The 19,334-nt window shown below is 41.5% G+C and overlaps 1 protein-coding gene across 23 annotated transcripts in view; it reads right to left on the reverse strand.

Annotated features, from left to right (window-relative positions):
• NEO1 (neogenin 1) overlaps positions 1 to 12,953 on the reverse strand; it is a 245,070-nt gene extending 232,117 nt beyond the window's left edge. For 22 of the 23 annotated variants that reach the window (XM_070575477.1, XM_070575453.1, XM_070575437.1 and 19 more), the window contains exon 1: positions 12,520 to 12,848. In XM_070575477.1, the coding sequence (XP_070431578.1) occupies positions 12,520 to 12,649 (130 nt within the window). In that variant the 5' untranslated portion in view covers positions 12,650 to 12,848. Of the gene's footprint in view, positions 1 to 12,519 lie in introns of all 23 variants that reach the window. The other variant, XM_070575398.1, reaches the window with a different exon arrangement.
• Positions 12,954 to 19,334: the final 6,381 nt, after the last annotated feature.

The raw sequence follows: 19,334 nt of genomic DNA on the forward strand, positions 1-19,334 counted from the left end.
AATATCAGCCTCCAATATAGGGCTTTCCTAAGGTACGTTAAAGGGGAGTATGATAATATGCAGTTTTCACATTACTTGCTTAATTTAAATCTAATGCCTAACTAAAATGCAACTCCACTGTATCAGACTTAAAAAAAAAAATCAATGAATAAACTCCCACCTAGTCATATCCTAGTGAAATTACTAAATTTCAAAGTCCATTGACAAAAAAATTCTATAAACATATGGATTAAAAAAAAACAAAAAAAGATGTGGGTACCTAGTAGACATTATGTACAACATGAAATGCAGGGGGGAGAATTGTCCAGTGAGTTCTGAAAGGAAAAGACTGTGACACAGGAATTTCATATCAAGGTCAAACGATTATGCATACACGGAGGCAAATTTTAAAACTTAATTGTGAACAAAGTGAAACTAACTACGAAGTCAGTACCACAATGTTATCTGATATTTCTTACCCACAAATTTTAATGACTTACAAATAAAGCTGATTCTGAAACTGCAAAATGTCTACTTAACTACAGCTACTCTGAAGAAGAAAGCTCACTCTTCCACAAAGCTTCCACAAGTTTTGTGTTTTTATTTAAAAACATGGATTTCTTCATAAAGTAACAAAAATTTACTCCTCACAACTTCCCAATACATATTATCCTGAAGTTTATTTCTGTGGCTTTGAATAAACTCCCGAAGATTGTTTCATAAAAGCTGCCCACAACATCTAACAGGAAATACATGAAGTCTTAAAAAGGAAACAGGAAATGATAAGGTTAATTTTCAGGCATTAAAAATTGGAACAAGCACTATCTCCAGCTTCTTTTCTAGCATCACAATCTTTAAGAGACTATCTGGCCTATGATTTCATCATCCACTAATCACCTCTCCATTTGTAACAAATGATAAACTTCAGAATAAAAAAAAATGAACACTTCAAGAAATGGTTTTCTGATCAAGAACATTTCTGTTGCTTTTGCTTTTACCCTGCCTCAACTCATACGTATTTCACTCTACCCTCCTTGCCAAAAAAACTTCCCCATCCAAAAAGCCTACTCATGCCTCGAAGCCCAGCTCAAGTCCCACCTCCCTAAGAAAACTAACCAAATACTCCAGACTAAACAAATCTTTATCCTCATCAACATAAGGTCATGCTTTTAATAATCTAATTACACACAGCCGTCAGATAAAAATATAAACCAAATTATATGTGTTATTTAATTTTCATATATATTTAGTGAGCCCCTCCATCCAGTTTATAATAATAATAAAAGCAATAACTAGGGCTGACCCCATGGTCGAGTGGTTAGAGTTCTATGTGCTCTACTTCGGAGGCCTAGATTCACAGGTTTGGATCCCAGGTGTGGACCAACTCCACTTGTCAGCCATGCTGTGGAGGTGTCCCACATACAAGGTACAGGAAGACTGAGACAGATGTTAGCTTAGGCTGAATCTTCCTCAAGGAAAAAAAAGAGGATTGGCAAAGGATGTTAGCTCTGGGCGAATCTTCCTCACACACAAAACACACACATATACACACACACACAATAATAACAGTTTACATTTAATGAGCGACTAAGATAAATCAGGTTCTGTTCTAAACATGGACACATTAACTCCTTCATTGTTCATCTCAGTCCAGTAAAGCAGTAAGTTATTACAGACGTTATTTAAAGTAAAGAATGGTTCATAACTGTCTTTGCAAGCCTCTCCTCTCCCCCCAGCACTCCAATCCAGGGCCATGGCATGCATGTAGGGGTAAGGAAAAAGAACCAATACTACTTTAGCAGTATCCCATGTATTCATACACGTTTCTGAACAAGATATCCACAGGCAAAATGAACTTCATCACTTTACACGGCTCTGATTCTAGGTACTTATCTATCTTCTTCCACAGACTATTTCCTACCTTTGGACACCCAACTATGGGTGTATGTTCAAGTCTTTGCCCTAGGTTTTCTTTCTCCTTCCTCAGTGATATGATCTAGTCTCATGGCTTGAACTATCACCTCTATTGGCTAATTCCTGAACCCACATTTCTCTCTAGACCTCTCATCTGAGCCCTAATTCCCTAATACCTTTATAGAGATGTTCTGCTGGCATCTCAGACTCAAGGTGTCCAAAATGGAAATCATATCAAACTTGTCTCTCTTGCTGCATTTCTTAACCATTTTCCACTTCAAACCACCTCAGTACCTTGAGTCAAACTGGCATTCAAGTGTTTGATTAGCTGAACTTATTCATCTAAACCAAAACTGCTCATCCTGTCTTAAAAGAGGTAATAGCATGTTTCAATTCCTCTTTTTCACTCAAATCAATTAATAAAATGTTTAACTTTTTGTCCCTCAAGTGAACAAGAGCAGTGGTTAGCACAAGTCATATAAACAGACTGACTTAATTACTGGTTCACTTCTCATTAAGTTAAAAACCACAAGCAGCCATGGGAGTTTTGATAGTTATAAAGTTTTAAATTGTTCCAATTTTTAATTATGTATTGTTTAATTTACATTTATAAATGAACCACTGATTCAAAAAAGGAATAGGAATATGAACAAAAGACACAAATAGGCAATTCTCAGAAACAACATAAACCATCAATAAAAATCTGAAAAGATGCTCAACTCCAATAATAATTTTAAAATATAAAACTTAGAGATACTTTTTAAATCCATCAAACCGGCAAAGACTAAGAAATCTGAAAATAACTACTATGTTGGCAAAGATGTGGGGAAAAAGGCACTCTCTCATTTGCTGTTGACAGGAGAGCAAATCAGCTTTTGGGAGAACAATTTGGAAAAAACCATCAAAAATTTTAGAGGCCACCCCGTGGCCAAGTGGTTAAGTCGCAGGCTCCGCTTCGGCAACCCAGGGTTTTGCCAGCTCGTTTCCTGGGCGCAGACATGGCATCGCTCATCAAGCCACGATGAGGCAGTGTCCCACATAGCACAACCAGAGGCACTCACAACTAGAATATACAACTCTGTGCTAGGGGTCTTTGGGGAGAAAAAAGAAGAAGAAGAAGAAGAAAAAAGAAGATTGGCAACAGTTGTTAGCTCAGGCACCAATCTTTAAAACAAAATTTTTAATACACGTGTTCTTTTACCTACACTTCCATATCTACAAACTTATTCTATCATATATTTGAACATGTGCACAAAGACATTTGTAAAAATGAGTTCATTGCATATGTTTGCAATCAAAAATTTAGGAGCATCAGGCGCTGGCCAGTGGCGCAGTGGTTAAGTGCGCATGTTCCGCTTTGGTGGCCCAGGGTTCGCCGGTTTAGATCCCGGGTGCAGACATGGCACTGCTTAGCACCCCATGCTGTGGCAGGCATCCCACATATGAAGTGGAGGAAGATGGGCACGGATGTTAGCTTAGGGCTAGTCTTCCTCAGCAAAAAGAGGAGGCCTGGCAGCAGTTAGCTCAGGGCTAATCTTCCTCGGAAAAAAAAAAATTTAGGAGCATCAGGGGCCAGCCCCATGGCCAAGTGCTTACGTTTGCAGGCTCCACTTTGGTGGCACAGGGTTTCGCTGGTTCGGATCCTGGGTGCAGACATGGCACTGCTCATCAAGCCATGCTGAGGCAGCGTCCCACACGCTACAACTAGAAGGACCCACAACTAAAAATATACAACTATGTACCAGGGAGGCTTTTGGGAGAAAAAGGAAAAATAAAATCTTTAAAAAAAAAATTTAGTAGCACCTAAAGGGAACTGGTTAAATAAATTATGATACAATCATAAAATACCACATGGCTATTAAAACAGCTGTGACAAATTTATATATATTCACATGGAAAGAAGTCCTAAAACAAGGTGGAAAACAGTATGCACAGCACAACCCAACTTGTTAGTTTTGTTATATATGTATTATATATCTTAACTAATTAATTGTACATATAAAACAGAAAGTCCATAGCTATTAAAAGTTATTTATCTCTGAGGAGAGGGTTGAAATGTATGATTTCACCTTTTATTTTACATATTGTTTGAAATTTTATGTTTTTAATTTTTTTAATCAAACCGACGAGTCACTTTACCCCCAAACTAAAAATTCACATACTGTACATATTTTAGCAATCAGAGTTAGACATGCTGCTAACAAAGACAAATTCCCTGGCAAGAGGGGTAGAGACCAGCAGAGAAGGAACTCTGCCCGGCCACCTTACCTCCCTTCCTATTCACAGTTCCTTTCCTCTCACCTCAGGTGTCAATCATACTCACCTGAGGTGAGATGAGACTTCAGAGATTTCCATGAGAAGATGTATCTCCAAGACAGCAAGATAGTCTGAGGGGGTAAAAGAAAGGGCCAGGGACAGGCCGAATCTATTAGCAGTGACGGACAGGGAAAAAACTTTCCTCAACCTGCCTGAGACAATTATTTCTGTTCATGGGAAATTCTGTGTTCTTATGTTTAAGTCTTCTTCCTTATAAAGGTCACGACTTGCTTTTGTCAAGAAGCATTCCCCAAATAGTCTTTCTATCCACTTCTGATCTGTTATGGGCATAGAAATCAGATAATACGGCTTGTTAGAAATGCATATGAATTAAACATAAAGAGGCTCTAAACAAGGGCCTTGGGGACTCTAAAAAACTTATTTACTTTGATGCACAGACTTTGAAAATTATTTCTCTTATTCCCTAGTCTTCAGTTATATTCTAGAGGTGAGGGTGCATGATGGTTGAGTTCTATATAGGGGACGTGCCATTAATCAAGGGGTTATGACTATGAGAAGTGTACACACAATGCTTTGGATACGTGACACCATGTAAATTTATAACAACTAATAACCCTACCTCAAACTTCAAAAGCTTTCAAGAATTAACCAAAAAGATCCTATTGTAGTTGTTACATTAAAAGTTATGCTATGAATAAAAAGTTATACATAAAACTTATAATTCGTTATTTTACCCTTGAATTCATAAATTACAATGCCATCATCTTCACTAGACCTTTTATATAAAGATATACCTTGGTAATTTTCTTTTTTACTCACTCTGCCCCTGAAAAACAAATATTCTGTGTTCAGTTTCTATGTAGTAGCACTTTAAAAATTTACTCTGCTCAGGACTCCCTAGTAAGTTTTACTGGCCATTACTGATCAATAATAAATCCTGAAAACCAGCACAATCAATCTCTGGATTTCCCACAGACATGGGAGCAGCTGCAGCCCTAGATGGCTCCGCTGGTAGCGTTCACACGTATCAAACATTCTAGTGATCAGTTCACTTAGAGGAAACGAAGTATAACTCCCTCTGAGAATTCTAGTCTACTGACTTGGTAAAACTAAATTACAACTAAAGATATAAAACCAAAAATCATGAGAGAAAGCAGCACTATTACTTGATCAACAGTAGCACAACGATTCCAGAATCTGTTTTTCCACCTACAGCAGTAATGACACTTTCTTCCTCCAAATCAAGTTATCTGTTATCTACATATATGTTTTATCTCTATTAGACCAAGGCTTCCTAAGATAGAAAACATGTCCAATTCATCTTAGTATCTCCATAACGCACAGCTTTGTACATAATTAGCCCTCAAAGATAACGTGTCTGCAACTATCCAAAATTACCTAAATTTTCAGTTTTGGCTATAAAACAACTACCTGACTTACATAACCGCTGGCGTTCTCTCCCCCTTTCCTCACATAAGAGAGTCAAAAGTGGAATCAAAACCTGCTCATTCCAGCCAGATCTGTAACTTGGTCAGTTTACCTTACATCCCCTACAAGCCTAAGAGTAAGCATCTACTATCTCAAGTAATACTGCAACTTAAAATGCCTCTCTCATAATTGCTTAACAATGAACTTTTATTTCTTGAAATCAGCCCTAAAACCATTTTTACACATAGAAAATCATACACAGTCATTTACAAGCCACTTACAAGATTTTCCCAATCATATCCTACTTTACACCTAGAAAAAAGATGTACAGTAACTTGAGCTTTAGAGAATGACAAAAGGTAATTCTTTCATCTAGAACGGAAATGATCAGTGTTCAAACACAAGAACTGAATAGAGGTCATTTAGCTGAGATAAATTTACCACTCAATTTTACAGATTTCAGAATTACAGAAACTTGGAGGTGGAGGGGACCTTTGAGATTACTTATTAATTAGGTAATTAATTAATCCCTGAAGTTAACAGATGAAACAGAGAAGCTACGGGACCTGCATTTTAAAATAATGGCCTTAAGTAATCAAGGTTCACAATTAAAGGTGAAAATATCTCGAAAAAGTTGTAAAAGTACTAGTCAATGGTATTACTCTTAATGATATCATTACTATTCTACAATAAATGGAACCCTGACTCCCATATACATGCAAAAAATTATTCTCACCAATAATCCCATATGTGGGAATACAAAATAAAGAAGAAGAAGACCATATGCAGGAAGATGTTCACGACAGCATTCTTTATTATAGCAGAATATTGAAAACAACTTCAACATCCATAACAGCAGAATAAATAATTAGCAGCAGTGTGCAGTATAATAGAAAGTATAGGCTTTGGAGCTGAAAAGACCTGGATTCGAATGCCAACTTTTCCACATGAGAGCTGTGAGACCTCTGGCAAGTCACTTAATATTCGAGACTCAGTTACCTCATCTGTAGAATGGAGGGGATATTACCATCTTCCTCATGGGTTGTATAAAGGATTACTTGCATGTAAAAGAGCTTGGCACAGTGTCTGGAGCTCAGTGAGTGTTCAATAAATACTACTTTTAATGGCCACTATTAAATACTATATTCATTCACGGGAATATCATACAGACATTTTAAATAATGGTTATAAGAAAATCTATACATACTGGCATGGAAAGATCTCTAACACATTACTAAGTGAAAAAAGCAAGTTGAAAACGATAGTCTGATCCTGCTTATGTGTAAAAAATAAAACTATACACACATGTAAGTGCAAAGGGAAAGTATTAAAAGCGATTATGGGTAAAAAAAGGAATTTGCTGGTAGAAGTGATAACTTTTTACTCTATCTACTTCCACATTGTTTTACTTCAAAACATGTATTTAAATATTTTTAAAACAAATTTTTAAAAATAAAATGATGACAAAGATAATGTGGCAACAAAGAGAAAAGGCATAATGCTAAGGGAAAATATTTACATATAAAGTTGTACATACACCATGATTACAATGTAAAAATGATGTGCCATCGAGTCAGCAACTAGAAAGACATACACCACAATTATACCAGTGAATCTAAATGACTTTTTTGGTCTCTGTTTCCAATGTTTTTTAATCAAAAAACTCCTTTCATTCTAAATGAATCCAAAATTTGGGTTCTATTCTAGTATCATCTTTCAGTGTTCCATGACAGTCAATTTTTTAAAATCATAAACACAAGACTTTTCCTCACCTCATTTAGCTTGCTGGCCAATAAGATCTTCTTACCTATAGTCATTTCCTCTGACTGTTCCCTTATGGTTGATGCAATTTTACCTAGAAGCCAAAACACCTGCCAATGACATGGTACATACCTCCCAACCACATAGAAGTCACTAATAAAATTAAGTGTTTGGGGAAAAAAACTATTAAATAAACAGAGCCTCCATATAGTGAGATTAATGTTACCCAATATTTTTTATTAGCATAGAGAAAACTCATAAAAAAGAAATCAACAATGACCAATTAAGCCTACAGAAAAATAATCTACACTTTCAAAAAATAGAATTACGGTATATTTTTAAAGTTCATAAAGAAACATCAAAATCATTCTACACAGATACAGTACTTTACAGTTTATAAGCAATTTTACATTCTATTTTTCCGATACTCCAGTTAGGTAAGCGAGGTATTATTCTTGCCTGCCTATAGCCCCCAACAGATACATAGAAAGGTGTACAATCATGAGTCACATCCCAAATCCTCTGCCTCCATATCATAAGTCTTTTTTCACCATCCCACAGCACGTATTAATTTCATACGGTTGACTAAGAATGGTCACATTTCTTATCTCCTTTGAGCATTCATCCTGGAAATCTATGAACTCTTTTATACCTCATCCTAGTAGGCAGGCAGAGCAGGGCATCAGTCCCTGTTTAGAGAAGACTCAGTAAGCTCACTGATGGTTCTGAAGATGACAAGACTAATCAACACTAAAATTGCAGCATATTCAGAGAAGGATGACCAAACTCGCAAAGGGTTAAAAAATTACGTAATGTAAAGAGTGGCTGATTAATTTAGAAAGGAGCAGGAGGAGAGAGCGACGCACACACACACACACACATTTCGTCATCAGACACACGAAGGGCCAACATATAAAGGAATCAGATTTGTGCTGTATGGCCCTGGGGGTAAAAACAAAGGCAAATTAACATTCATGCAACAAACATTTCTTGGGTATCTACTCTGTGCCGGATGGTTGTGCTACACTAGGTATAAAAAGATGAACAACAGAAGTTCCAATCTTCAAGAGGTTCAGAGTCGTCGAAGAGACAAGAAAATAAGTAACCCAAGAGGAAAGTCCTCAGAAAGCTATGGGAACACAGAAAATGATGACTCTAACTCTCTTTGGGTAAGGGGGCCAAAAGAGAAAAATTCACTGAATAGACGAATAGGAGTTTCAGAAATGGACCTTACTCTTTTCTCTTAAGGCTTTCAACTGATTAGATGAAGCCCACTCACATTATGGAAGCAAGGTGGGAAGTGGCATTAACAGGAAGAAGGAACAGCACCTGCAAAGGCAGGAAAACATGAAGCTCTGCAGTAAACCTGGAGTGGTGGAACACCAGGTACGCATTAGAGGTGCTAAGAGACAAGGCTTTAAAGTGAGAGTGGGAGACGCCAGTGGTAAAGAACACAAAGGGCCTCACAATCTCCATACCAAGGAGTTTAGACTCTAACACTCAATCTATGAGACACTAATAAAAGATTCTAAGTAGGAGAGGGGCATGCTCAGAAAAATATGTAAGAAAGCTCACTCCAGCAGGAGAACACGCTTCTAGAGGGTAACAGTGGAGATAAACAGATTAATTACAGAGTCACTATTGCTAGTCTAGATGGGGATGATGATGAAAAGATACAAACTCAGACGTATCTAGGAGGTAAAAATCAAACAACTATTGGCTATAGGAATAGGGAAGGGGAGGGTCCAGGATGACTTCCAGATCTCAACTTGGGTGAGTGAGTGGTGAGCAGTGACACCCAGGCAGATAACACAGGAAAACAAGCCTGTGCAATCATTCAAACAATGGGAGAGCCCTAGGCCAGGAACTGTGGTTGTCTGGAGAAAGGGGCTGAGGGAAGCCGGAGGGAAGAGGAGCAAAGATGAGTTTACCTTTGGTCTTGTGTAACGTAAGCTGCCTATTTAGTGAAGCTACTGAGTGGCACATGAAGAGTGGAAAAGGAGAGTCATTAGCTTATAAGAAGCAACTGAAGACAAGGAGAGTGTATAGAATAAGATCAACTTGAGATACCAATATTCTAAGGGGGTGAAGGAAAAACCTGAAAAACAAATGAAGAGTGGATCAGAGAAGTAAGAGATGAATCAGGAGATAAGGTGATGCCAAAAATGGCAAAAGAAGAGAAAAAATTCAAGAAGGATGGGGAGGGTGAAAATTAAAGTTAAATGTATTGCATCATAAAGCCAAGTTTACTAACAGAAGTTATTCAAAACAGGAACAGACTACCTTGTGAGGTAACAAATCACATCAAGTGAATGATTCAAGCAGAGTCATCTATGCCACATGTTGACGGGAGGATTCTCACCTTAAATGAGAAGAGTAGCTACATGACCTCTACAGAACACCTCTGAAGTCTAGGTCAAGGCTAGCCTCAACACTACTATGACATTTCATCAAATATTCATTTGCAATCTAATTAATGAATAGGATATTTGATTATTCTAATAAATGTTAAAAAAAATCTCTACATATTTCATCTAACTCAAAAGCAACCAATACTGGATTAAAATTTTTCACTAACTCTGTTTTTGGGGTACAAAAAATTGCTGGAGAAAGTGTGGAAATTGCTAATCTATTTCAAATTCAAAGTGATTTCAAACGACCTCTCAACACTGTCTTCCTAACTTTCCCCATTCCTGCATCCCAGTTCCACCCCATTACCATTCCTTAACCCCTTTGCTCTAATTAGAGAAGACTTGCATTGCACAGGCTGCTGTCACGTCGTTCACGTCATCTTCCCCTAGGTCCCTTCATATCTTTTCAGTAATCTGCCCTTCCTTCCTTCCTAAAACCAGACTGCGTGCCTGATCATTTCCAACCCTCCACCTCTGCTGACCATTTTCCATTACCAGTCCTTCCCTCTCCTTTTTCCTCCACCTCCTCCTGTCTATACGTCTACCCTAAGTTGGAAATACACTCCGTTTCTCCTGTTGCCCCATACCCTATTTTTCTCCTTTTACTACCAAGTATCTCCATTCCCCTACCACCTACTCACTGCAATCCCCTACAGAAAGGTTTCAGAGTCTATCCCCTCCCCCCCACTGACAAATGACGGCCGACTTACTGACAGCTTAACCAGTTGCTGCTTACTCCCTTCTCAATTCCCTCATCTCTCTGCAGTTTAGGACACTAGTGACCAACGCCTCCTTATGGCAGTTATTCCTTTCACTTTTGTAATGAGGCAAGAGGCTTTGTGCAAAGCACTCTGGACCGAAAATCAGAAGATCTGTGTTCTGGATGTAATTCTACCATTAATGAGCTGTGCATCTCCTCACCTGCTTTCCCACTCACCCCTCCTCAGATCCCGCTTCCGAGACACTCAGGCTAGGTTAGGTCCCTGCGGCAAACTTTCTCAAAACCTATTCTCCTTTGTAGCGCTTATCACAACTACTTGATTATATAATTAGTAGTTGAATGGCTATCTTTCCTACCCACACACCAGAGTGTAAGCTCCATGAAGGCAGAGTGTGCATTTCAGCTCAAAATAAAAGCCCACCAACTGAATCAACACTGAAAGAGACGATACGACCACTTCCTAAGGCTCTGCTTATTATTTTTATTAACCTAAGTCATAAAATTACTAGCACTCACAAAATTACTGACAAAATTTTAAGCAGACATTCCACCAAATACCTAGAACACACATAATATCATGTACTACATATAAAATTAAGTAAGAGAGAACTTGTCTTCCAAGATAGTTACATTTTTCTTGCCCATCCACAAGAATAGAAAGGGCTGGATGAGTTACCTACATTCCAGGACCAAAATGTGTATTATAAACCATGTTGAGGCTGAATGTGCAAGTGCCAGTTTGATACTAAAACATTCCTGTTTATATAGCTGTTTAGATAACAACCACTGGCACTTTAGGTTTAAAGCTCTTAATATTGGCAAAAGCCATGAGCTATCTATACTCTGCAAGAAAACCCAAAGAAAGTTTATCAGCCAAGTTACATTACAGTGTGATTTTAAATATTTCATATAAACCAGGGCAAAACAAGTAATGGTTTAGTGATTACAAGTTGCCACTGTGCCTGATCAGATGACTTTCCAAGTGCAAAAATTTCAGATCTCACGTAAGTAGGTGAAAGTTTTGTCAAGTTTTATGATACACCACACCTGGTCAAACAATTTAAGCAGATCACAGGCTAATTTGTCCTTCAACTGCTGTGTGTGTCCCGCTCCTCAAACGTACTGAAAGGTCTTTATGACAGGTTTGGCGTTTTGTTATTGGCCCCCTTAAATAAACAGGAATGCAAGTGACTTCAATAACCTATGATAGTCAAAAAACCTGAAAATGGCTTTCAAGGCTAACTATATTTACATATTGCCACTTGAAAACAACGTACAAGCACTTAAAATCTGATGCTTAGACAATTCCCTAGGTTAAGAGCAGTTAACAGGCTGTAAATATAGTTGTAATCCCCAGGAAAGAAGAGGCATTTCATAACGGAAACACTAACAGATAAAATCACTCGGAGCCGTTCTCCAACGCGCCCTCATCCTTAAGTCACCACCACTGGCAGCGAGGGGGCAATTGTGCCCCTCGGACACCCTCTCTCTTCCGCAGCCTGCGGGCTACAATCCCCGCACAAGGAGTCCCTCGAGATCAGCCAGCGCTTCCCTGCGACTTCAGCAGGGAAATCCCCGGCCAGGGAATGCCGAGTTCAAGCCCCCCTCCCCCTTCCTTTCCTGAAAATTAACGAATTGGCCGTTACGATTGTTTATTTAATGAGGTGTGTAGTGGCCTCTACTGGTGCTTGTGTGAGCACAAGAATGTCCCACTCTTACAAGTGGGATGAGCTTGGGGGAGGGGAGGGAGCCGAGGGGTGAACCTGCCTCCGGGTACAAAGCGGACAACTAGACCCCGGAGCCCCCGACGCGCCCTCGCGGCCGCCCCTCCCGCGGCGGCGCCCCCGCCCGCCTACTTCACTCTCCACCCGACACGACCCCCTTTCTCTTCGGCAACCAGAGACGAGGCAGAGAAGTTCCTGCACGTTCCCTCCTGGATCCTAAACAAAAACACGGCAGCCGCGGCCGGGGCCGCGCCCCCGCCCCCACCCCGCGCTCCTGGGCCCGCGCGCCGCGGCCGCAGCTTACCTGGGGACTGCGGCGGGGAGCCGCTCCTGGCGGCCGCGGCGCCCGGCGCCCGGCGCCCGAGCAGCAGCAGGCAGCAGAGCCAGAAGGAGGAGGTGCCGAGGAGTCGCCGGGCTCCCCGCTCCGCCGCCATCTCTTCCCTGCGAGCGGCGGCGGCGGCGGCAGCGCCGCGGAGCCCTCGCCGCTCTGCCTCCCGCGCGCTTCAGCCGGTCCCTCGCTGCAGGCTCGGCTCCCGCGGCCGCCGCCGCCGCTGCTCCAGCCCGGCCCGACCCGGCCCGCGCGGCCCCTCTCGCGGGAGGGGACACTCGGGGGCGCCTCCCTCCTGCAGGGGGGCGGAGAGGGGAGGAGAGCGGAGAGTCAGTACATTCCGGGGCGGGGGGGCGGGGGGCTCGGTCTCCAGGTTCCAGGCGCCGCCACCCGCCGCCGACTCCGGCTCCACACACCAGCGCGAGGGGGGCGGAGACCGCAGGCGGCGGGGGTGGGGGGCGGGGGCCCGGGGCGCGCACACCCGCGCACGCGCAAGCGCGCGCCTTCCTCGCCCGCACGCCCTCGGCTCCGCGCGGGGCCCGCCCCGCTCCAATCCCGGCTGCCGCCTCGCGGGCCCGCTCCCCTCCCCCTTCTCCCCGGAGCCGCGGACGGGTGCGGGGCGCGCGCGCCTGGCGCTGCTGCTGGCGTCAGGGAAACCCCGGAGAAGCGGATCCTCCTTCTCCTCCTCGCGTCTGCCCGCAGCCCCTGTCCCTCGCGCCCCCTCTTCCTCCTCCTCACCCTGGGGAGAAATTCCCCTCTCACCTCCCCAGAGTCCTGCGGCTGTCGAGACTGAAGGGAGAGGCGCTCCGAGCCCGGGCTTGTCCGGGAGGCCGCAGCGAGAGCGCACCTCTCCTCTGCCTGGGCCCAGGGCCTCTATATAGGGCCTCGGAGGAAACCGAACGGCCTCCGGGAGGAAACCTGGGTGCGCAGAGCGTCGGCCCCGGGGTTTATGTGCTCGCCAAAAACAATAGTGATCCCGCCCGGCTCTTGCTGGGACCTGGCGCGGCTCCCGTGGGAGGGGGCCGGCCGCGCCGCCGCTGACCTCCCGCTTCCCGGCCGCGCCGCCCTCGCCGCGCGCTTCCCCTGGACGGTGCCGGGCCTCCCGGGCCGCGGGGCCCGCGCCCCCCGCCTCTCGGCCCCGGGCCAGGGAAGCGGGGCACAGACAAAGGTGCCCCGTGTGCACTCCTGCAGCCAGTGCGGGGCCCGGGCCGAGCCCCAGGGCTCCCCGGGGCTAATGCTCTGGCCGCGGCTGAAAGCTGTTACCTCTGCCTTTGCGAGGCGCTTCGCGCTTTCCTACCTGGAAATCACGTCTTTCGCCGGTAACCGAGAGCAAGGGGGCTGTGATTGTAAACCACTTGGTAGTCGGGGGACAGCACCCAGGCTCCCCAAAGTTGGAGGAAAGCTGTTTGTAGTTGCACTGCTCATAAGAATAATTTTATAAGCTGCACCCATGAAAATATTTTAAGAAAATTTTTTTCTATGGTTATGCACTTGGAGAGTCGCGTTTGATTGTTAATGAGTTGGATTTTTACTCACTGTTCTGTACAGTCAATAACCAAAATATGTTGCTTCCCACAAGAAGATAGCAATCTCTCTTAACTCCCACAGCGCTCTGTGCCTTCTCATAATTACTTTCTTCAGATATTTTCTTTTATTCTCAAGTGCCAAAATAAGCGGTATAAGGCTTGCTTTAACATTGGGAGGGAAGAGCTCAGAATCGTCATAGAACCTCTTAAATCATCAAAACGGTAGAATTAGAAATCCTCATCACAGTTCCTTGAAACAATTTCCTCTTAACAGAGCTAACACACGCTCATTGTTTTCCACTAGGGAAACAATTTAAATATCTTTTTGTTTTGCTTAGAGTTGTTAACCAGGAAAAATATTTCCTAAATACCCCTGATTGACCTGTTAAATTAGAAATAGATTACCTCCCAATTACTTCACAAGTATTTGCTTAATTAACCTTTAATAATCACATCATTATTCAGTTTTCTGAGATAATGAGAAAAGCTCTTTGAAAACTATAAACTGCCTCGCAAATGTTAATATTCAGATACCTTTTCTAAGTCTGGAAATTTTTCATTATATTAAAACTATAAAATGCATAATGTGACTTCTAAAATGAAGCTTACATTTCTCTCCAAGCTTGAAAAATATGAGTTGTGGCTAATAAAGTAATCAGATTGATTTTCATGCATGACTCCTGTGAACTCTCATTAATTTATCAGCACGCTGTGTATATCAGGGTTAAATCAAAACTTGAAAGCACTTTCTGTAAAATAGAGTGACTACATCATGTATTTCTGACTTGTGATTAAATCACAATTTTAATCAAACCCACTCTCACAAACCACTAATAGATGGAGCCCCAGATTAAAAGTTACAGATCTTACATCATTTCAAGAGTTTAATGAAATAACCCAGGCATATACTTGAATTCAGATCCTTCGCTTTGTTTCAATGTAACTAACCTTGTAGACATTCCTTTTAAAAAACCTCATTTGGAGTAGTTAATCTCTCATTTCTCTAGTAAGGAATCTCTGACAAAAGATTTTCTTAGGCATCTTGTTTATCACTTTCATTCTTCCAACAAGATTTTCAACTAGTAACTCAGTACACGTTTATACAGCTAATCGATGTAATTTTATGTAGTCTAAACTAAATCTGTGAAGAGGTATTAACCATTCATGAAATAAACACTTTTTTCATCTAAGTAAGGTTAGAACACGAGGCCCATGTTCAAGCAATAGTGCACAAAGAAACTTTTAGAGCAAAGAAAACAGACTGGCCATTGTATGTTAGCATAAGTTATCAAAGTGCAGGCCAAAAATAACCAGACCAAATATTCTCGTGAAATTTATTCTGCGTACTTTGATATAAAAATTAAGTGAAAAATTAATAAAGCCTATGAATATAAAACCTGGTAAGAATCTTATTCTCTCTAGTAAAAGGATTATTTTTCAACTTTAGAGAGGCAATATAGTTCAGTGTTTAATTGCTGGCAGTCCTTGGATTGTGCGGCTGGTTCCCTGGCTGAATCCCAGCATCCACAGTAGGGAAGAACAAAGCTAGCCACCTGACTAGTAGATCCCAGTATAGAGCGCTTCCCAATCACAGCACATTTTAACCAGGAGTTACCCTTGTCATAAGAACATGATTTTCTTCTGCACAGATGTTGACATTTTTACATTTGCCCTTCACATTCCACTAGGTGAGAATTTTTATTTCTCCCTTTCTCTTCCAAGAGCCACCTGTTTTAGGGAGCCATCTCTGATTAAGCCTAATTAAGAATGATATGTGCTCTTTAAGGACAAAGCCTGCACAGTATTAATTTTGCTCGTTACACGTTGCTTAATCACATATCTTTAGTTCAACAATCTATTAATTCAACAAATATTAGTGAGGACCTATATTTGCCAGATATTGTGCTGGGTGCTGGGATAACAAAAGTATTGGTTCATTCATTCATTTTATATTTATAAAGCACTTACTATATCTCAGGTCCCACCCTGTGTTAGGAGAAGGCAATGGTAAGCCAGAGAGACAAGGTTCACAGTCTCAAGGAAAGATAAACAATTATAACAAAGAAGTGTGAAGAGCATTATGGTAAGGAAAGATAAGGAGTGTGGGAAAACATAGTGAGAGTATCTAACCTGATGAAATTAGCAGGCGGGGCGGGCAGGGGGAGAGAGGGGGAATTAGAGAAGCAGCATTGGTCTCTAAACTGAGGGAAGTGGAGGGAGAAGATGAGTAGGAGTTGGCTACCCTGCAGTGGGAATTGACATCTGATTTGCATTCTAGAAGGATAACGCTGGCTGTTTCGTGGAGTGTAGGTTGAAAGGAGACAAGACCAAGAAAACCAGTTCAGGTTTTGTTAACAGTTGTCTGGGGAGGAGACGCTGGTGGCCTGGAGTAAAGCAGAGGGGATTAAGAGAAGTGAACAGATAAGAGAGAGAAAGAGAGATTCGGGAGATAGAAACAACAGGAGTTGGGGGGAGAGAGGAGACATGGGTGACTCAGATTTCAGCTTGGGCCACTGAGCCAAAGTGGTGACAGTCACCCAGAAGAGACCGAGGAAGAGGAGCAGATGGGAGGCAATGTGAGTTTAACTTTGGGTAAGTTTAATTTAAAGCGCCTATTGGACATTTGAGTAGAAATATCAGTAAACTGTTATTTTGGGTCTGGAGCTTAGCAGGGAGAACTGGGCTAGAGAGATGAGTCATCAGCTTATAACATATATGCCTGAATGTAAGATACCTCTGAATATAGGGTGAGCCCCCATTTTCCCAATGAAAATCCATCCCCCAATAAAACTTTGTGGCCAACTTGAATACATAAACTTTTAGAGATAGAGATGAAGTAATCAATGATTTACTTATAATGTTTAATGTATTATTTTAACTACACTTGCATACTTCACATATTATATAAAATATAATTTTAAAAATAATTTTATTGAAACTCTTTACAGTGTTTTTATCATTACCAGAATCACAGTTTGAGTCTCTGACATAATTTCCCAGGATACATCATTCACTTCCCCCTAAATTTTGGACTCTACGGTGTTTTCACTGGGAATTTTATTCCCGGACACAGTACCTAATTGCACTAGATCAGTTATGCTGTAATCATATTCACCTATCACATGGCTTTTTATAGTGACTTGTAAAGGCTTGCTTACAAGGACATTCAACACTTGCAAATGTGAAGGTATTTCCCTAGAAGTAATTTCTAAATCTGTGTTAAACTTCTTCCTTTCTTACAAATTCCGTCATGTGGCTTCTATATGAACATTGAATAAGATCATTTCACGCTAATGTATAGTCCCCCAAGGAGCATTTTATTGTTCAAAATAATTGATGTCCATCCAGTAGGATGAAGGGCTTTTTAAAGGTCAGAATATGAGGCAACTCTCTCTTTTCTAAGGGAGTATTGAGGGGATTGGAGGATATTGGTCTTATATTCAGGTACATAGGGTAATGCCAAGAAAGTGGTTGAGACTGGCCCGAGAAAGTTTAGCACAAAAAGAATTGGAGACTAAAAAAGAAAAAACAAAACACAACAAAAACAATTGAGGACTACTAGGACCAAACCTGAGGAACATCAACAAATTTAAGGTATAGGACAAAAAGAGGAACTTGCAAAGAAACAAGCAGACGTGTAAAAAGAAAACCAGAAGCATGTGGTATCACAGAAGCCAAGGAAAGAAAGTGTTTCAGGAATGCAGGAGTGGTCAACAGTGTCATGTGCTCCTGAGAGGTCAAGTAAGATAAGATCTGAAAATATCCGTTGGATTTAGTGAAAAGGTAATCATGAACAACCTTAGTAAGCGCAGCTGCAACAGAGTGGGGCCACCTGATTGCTATGGCTTGTCACTGAGTGTGAACAACTTCTTTCAGGAAGAAGAAATAGGAAGAAAGTGTTGGGAAATCTAGAACAGATTTTGTCAAGAGGGGAGTGGACTTAAATGCTGATATAAAGAGTCAGTATAGAGGGAAGTGTTGAAGATTCAAGAGAGAAAGGGGATAATCAAGAGCTTTAGAAGCAGGGTAGTAGATAATTTGGCAGCTGTAATTCAGCAAGGCCCATGATTATCTGACCCCTGTAGTCTCAGGCAACTGGCAATAGGCAAAAAAGACTTCACAGAACAGAGTTACACCATGGCCCTGTGGTTTCCAGGAGGCTTTCTGCTCTATTTGAGCATGTTCCATTCTTGTGACACCTTAATGAAGACTGAAAATAAGAGGCAGCATCTTGACATTTGCTACTAAGTCCTCTAGAAGTCTATCCTCAAAAGACACATGGCTGGGTCCCAACAGACAACAATTGCAAAACAAGCCAGTCCAGCTTTCCAGCAAGAATGACAGGATCTTTCTTTTGGTTGCAAGTAGCAAAAACCCCACACTAAATACTGTCTAAGCAGAAAGAAAATTTATTGGAAGGGCCCCGGAATCTCAGGGTAAGGATGCAGCTGAATCTCAGGAATGGAACAAGAGACTAGAGCACGTTAATGAACCCAGAAAGTTCTCTTTTGGAGAGTCTCTTGTCTCTGCACATCTCACTGAATCTGCCTTAGCTTCACTCTTGCTGCAGAATGGATCTCTCTGTATCCTAGTCCCACATCACAGAAAATGGCCACTACCAACAGCTTCCAAGTTACCCTGTTACAGTCTGATTCTGACTGTTGGTCCCAATTACAAATTTCCAAGTGAAATGATTGATTGCCACTCTTGGTTTAGGTGCCCACTCCAAACCATTCAGGGAGTAATATGGCAGCTCCCATTGTAACCAAGTAAATATAGGAGGAATGTACAATTCATGGAAAAGAGGTGCTGGTCAAACAATGCAACAGGCATCTATTGCAGCTGGGTTCCATTTGTGGCTACATCCCAATTGCCCTGCTTGGTTCCTGGTGCTTAATAAAAATTCCTCTAAGTTGAAATAACTTAGAGAAATAGAGTTGATACAAAGATTTCTTAAATTATAGAAGGGGATTTAGGTAGCAGGTCAAGGGATTGCTTGGATGGAAAGATCCAGAAAAGAAGGAAGCAAATATGGGTATATGCAGATAGGGTTGTAGGTAAAAGGATACGAAATTCATCCTTGAGAGTCTTGATATTCTCCATGAAGTAGACAGCAAGGCCATCTGCTGCAAGAAAAGAAGAGGTAGGTAGAGTGTTTAAGGAAAGTGGTAATGTTTAGAAGAGTCACGGAAAGGATTGAGAGGCAGCTATATGTGGGCCCAAATGAAATTAGTAATGATACATTTGTGATTTTTCTCCATCTAG

This window comes from Equus przewalskii, chromosome 1 (assembly GCF_037783145.1).
Source record: "Equus przewalskii isolate Varuska chromosome 1, EquPr2, whole genome shotgun sequence".
Classification (NCBI taxonomy): Eukaryota; Metazoa; Chordata; class Mammalia; order Perissodactyla; family Equidae; genus Equus; species Equus przewalskii.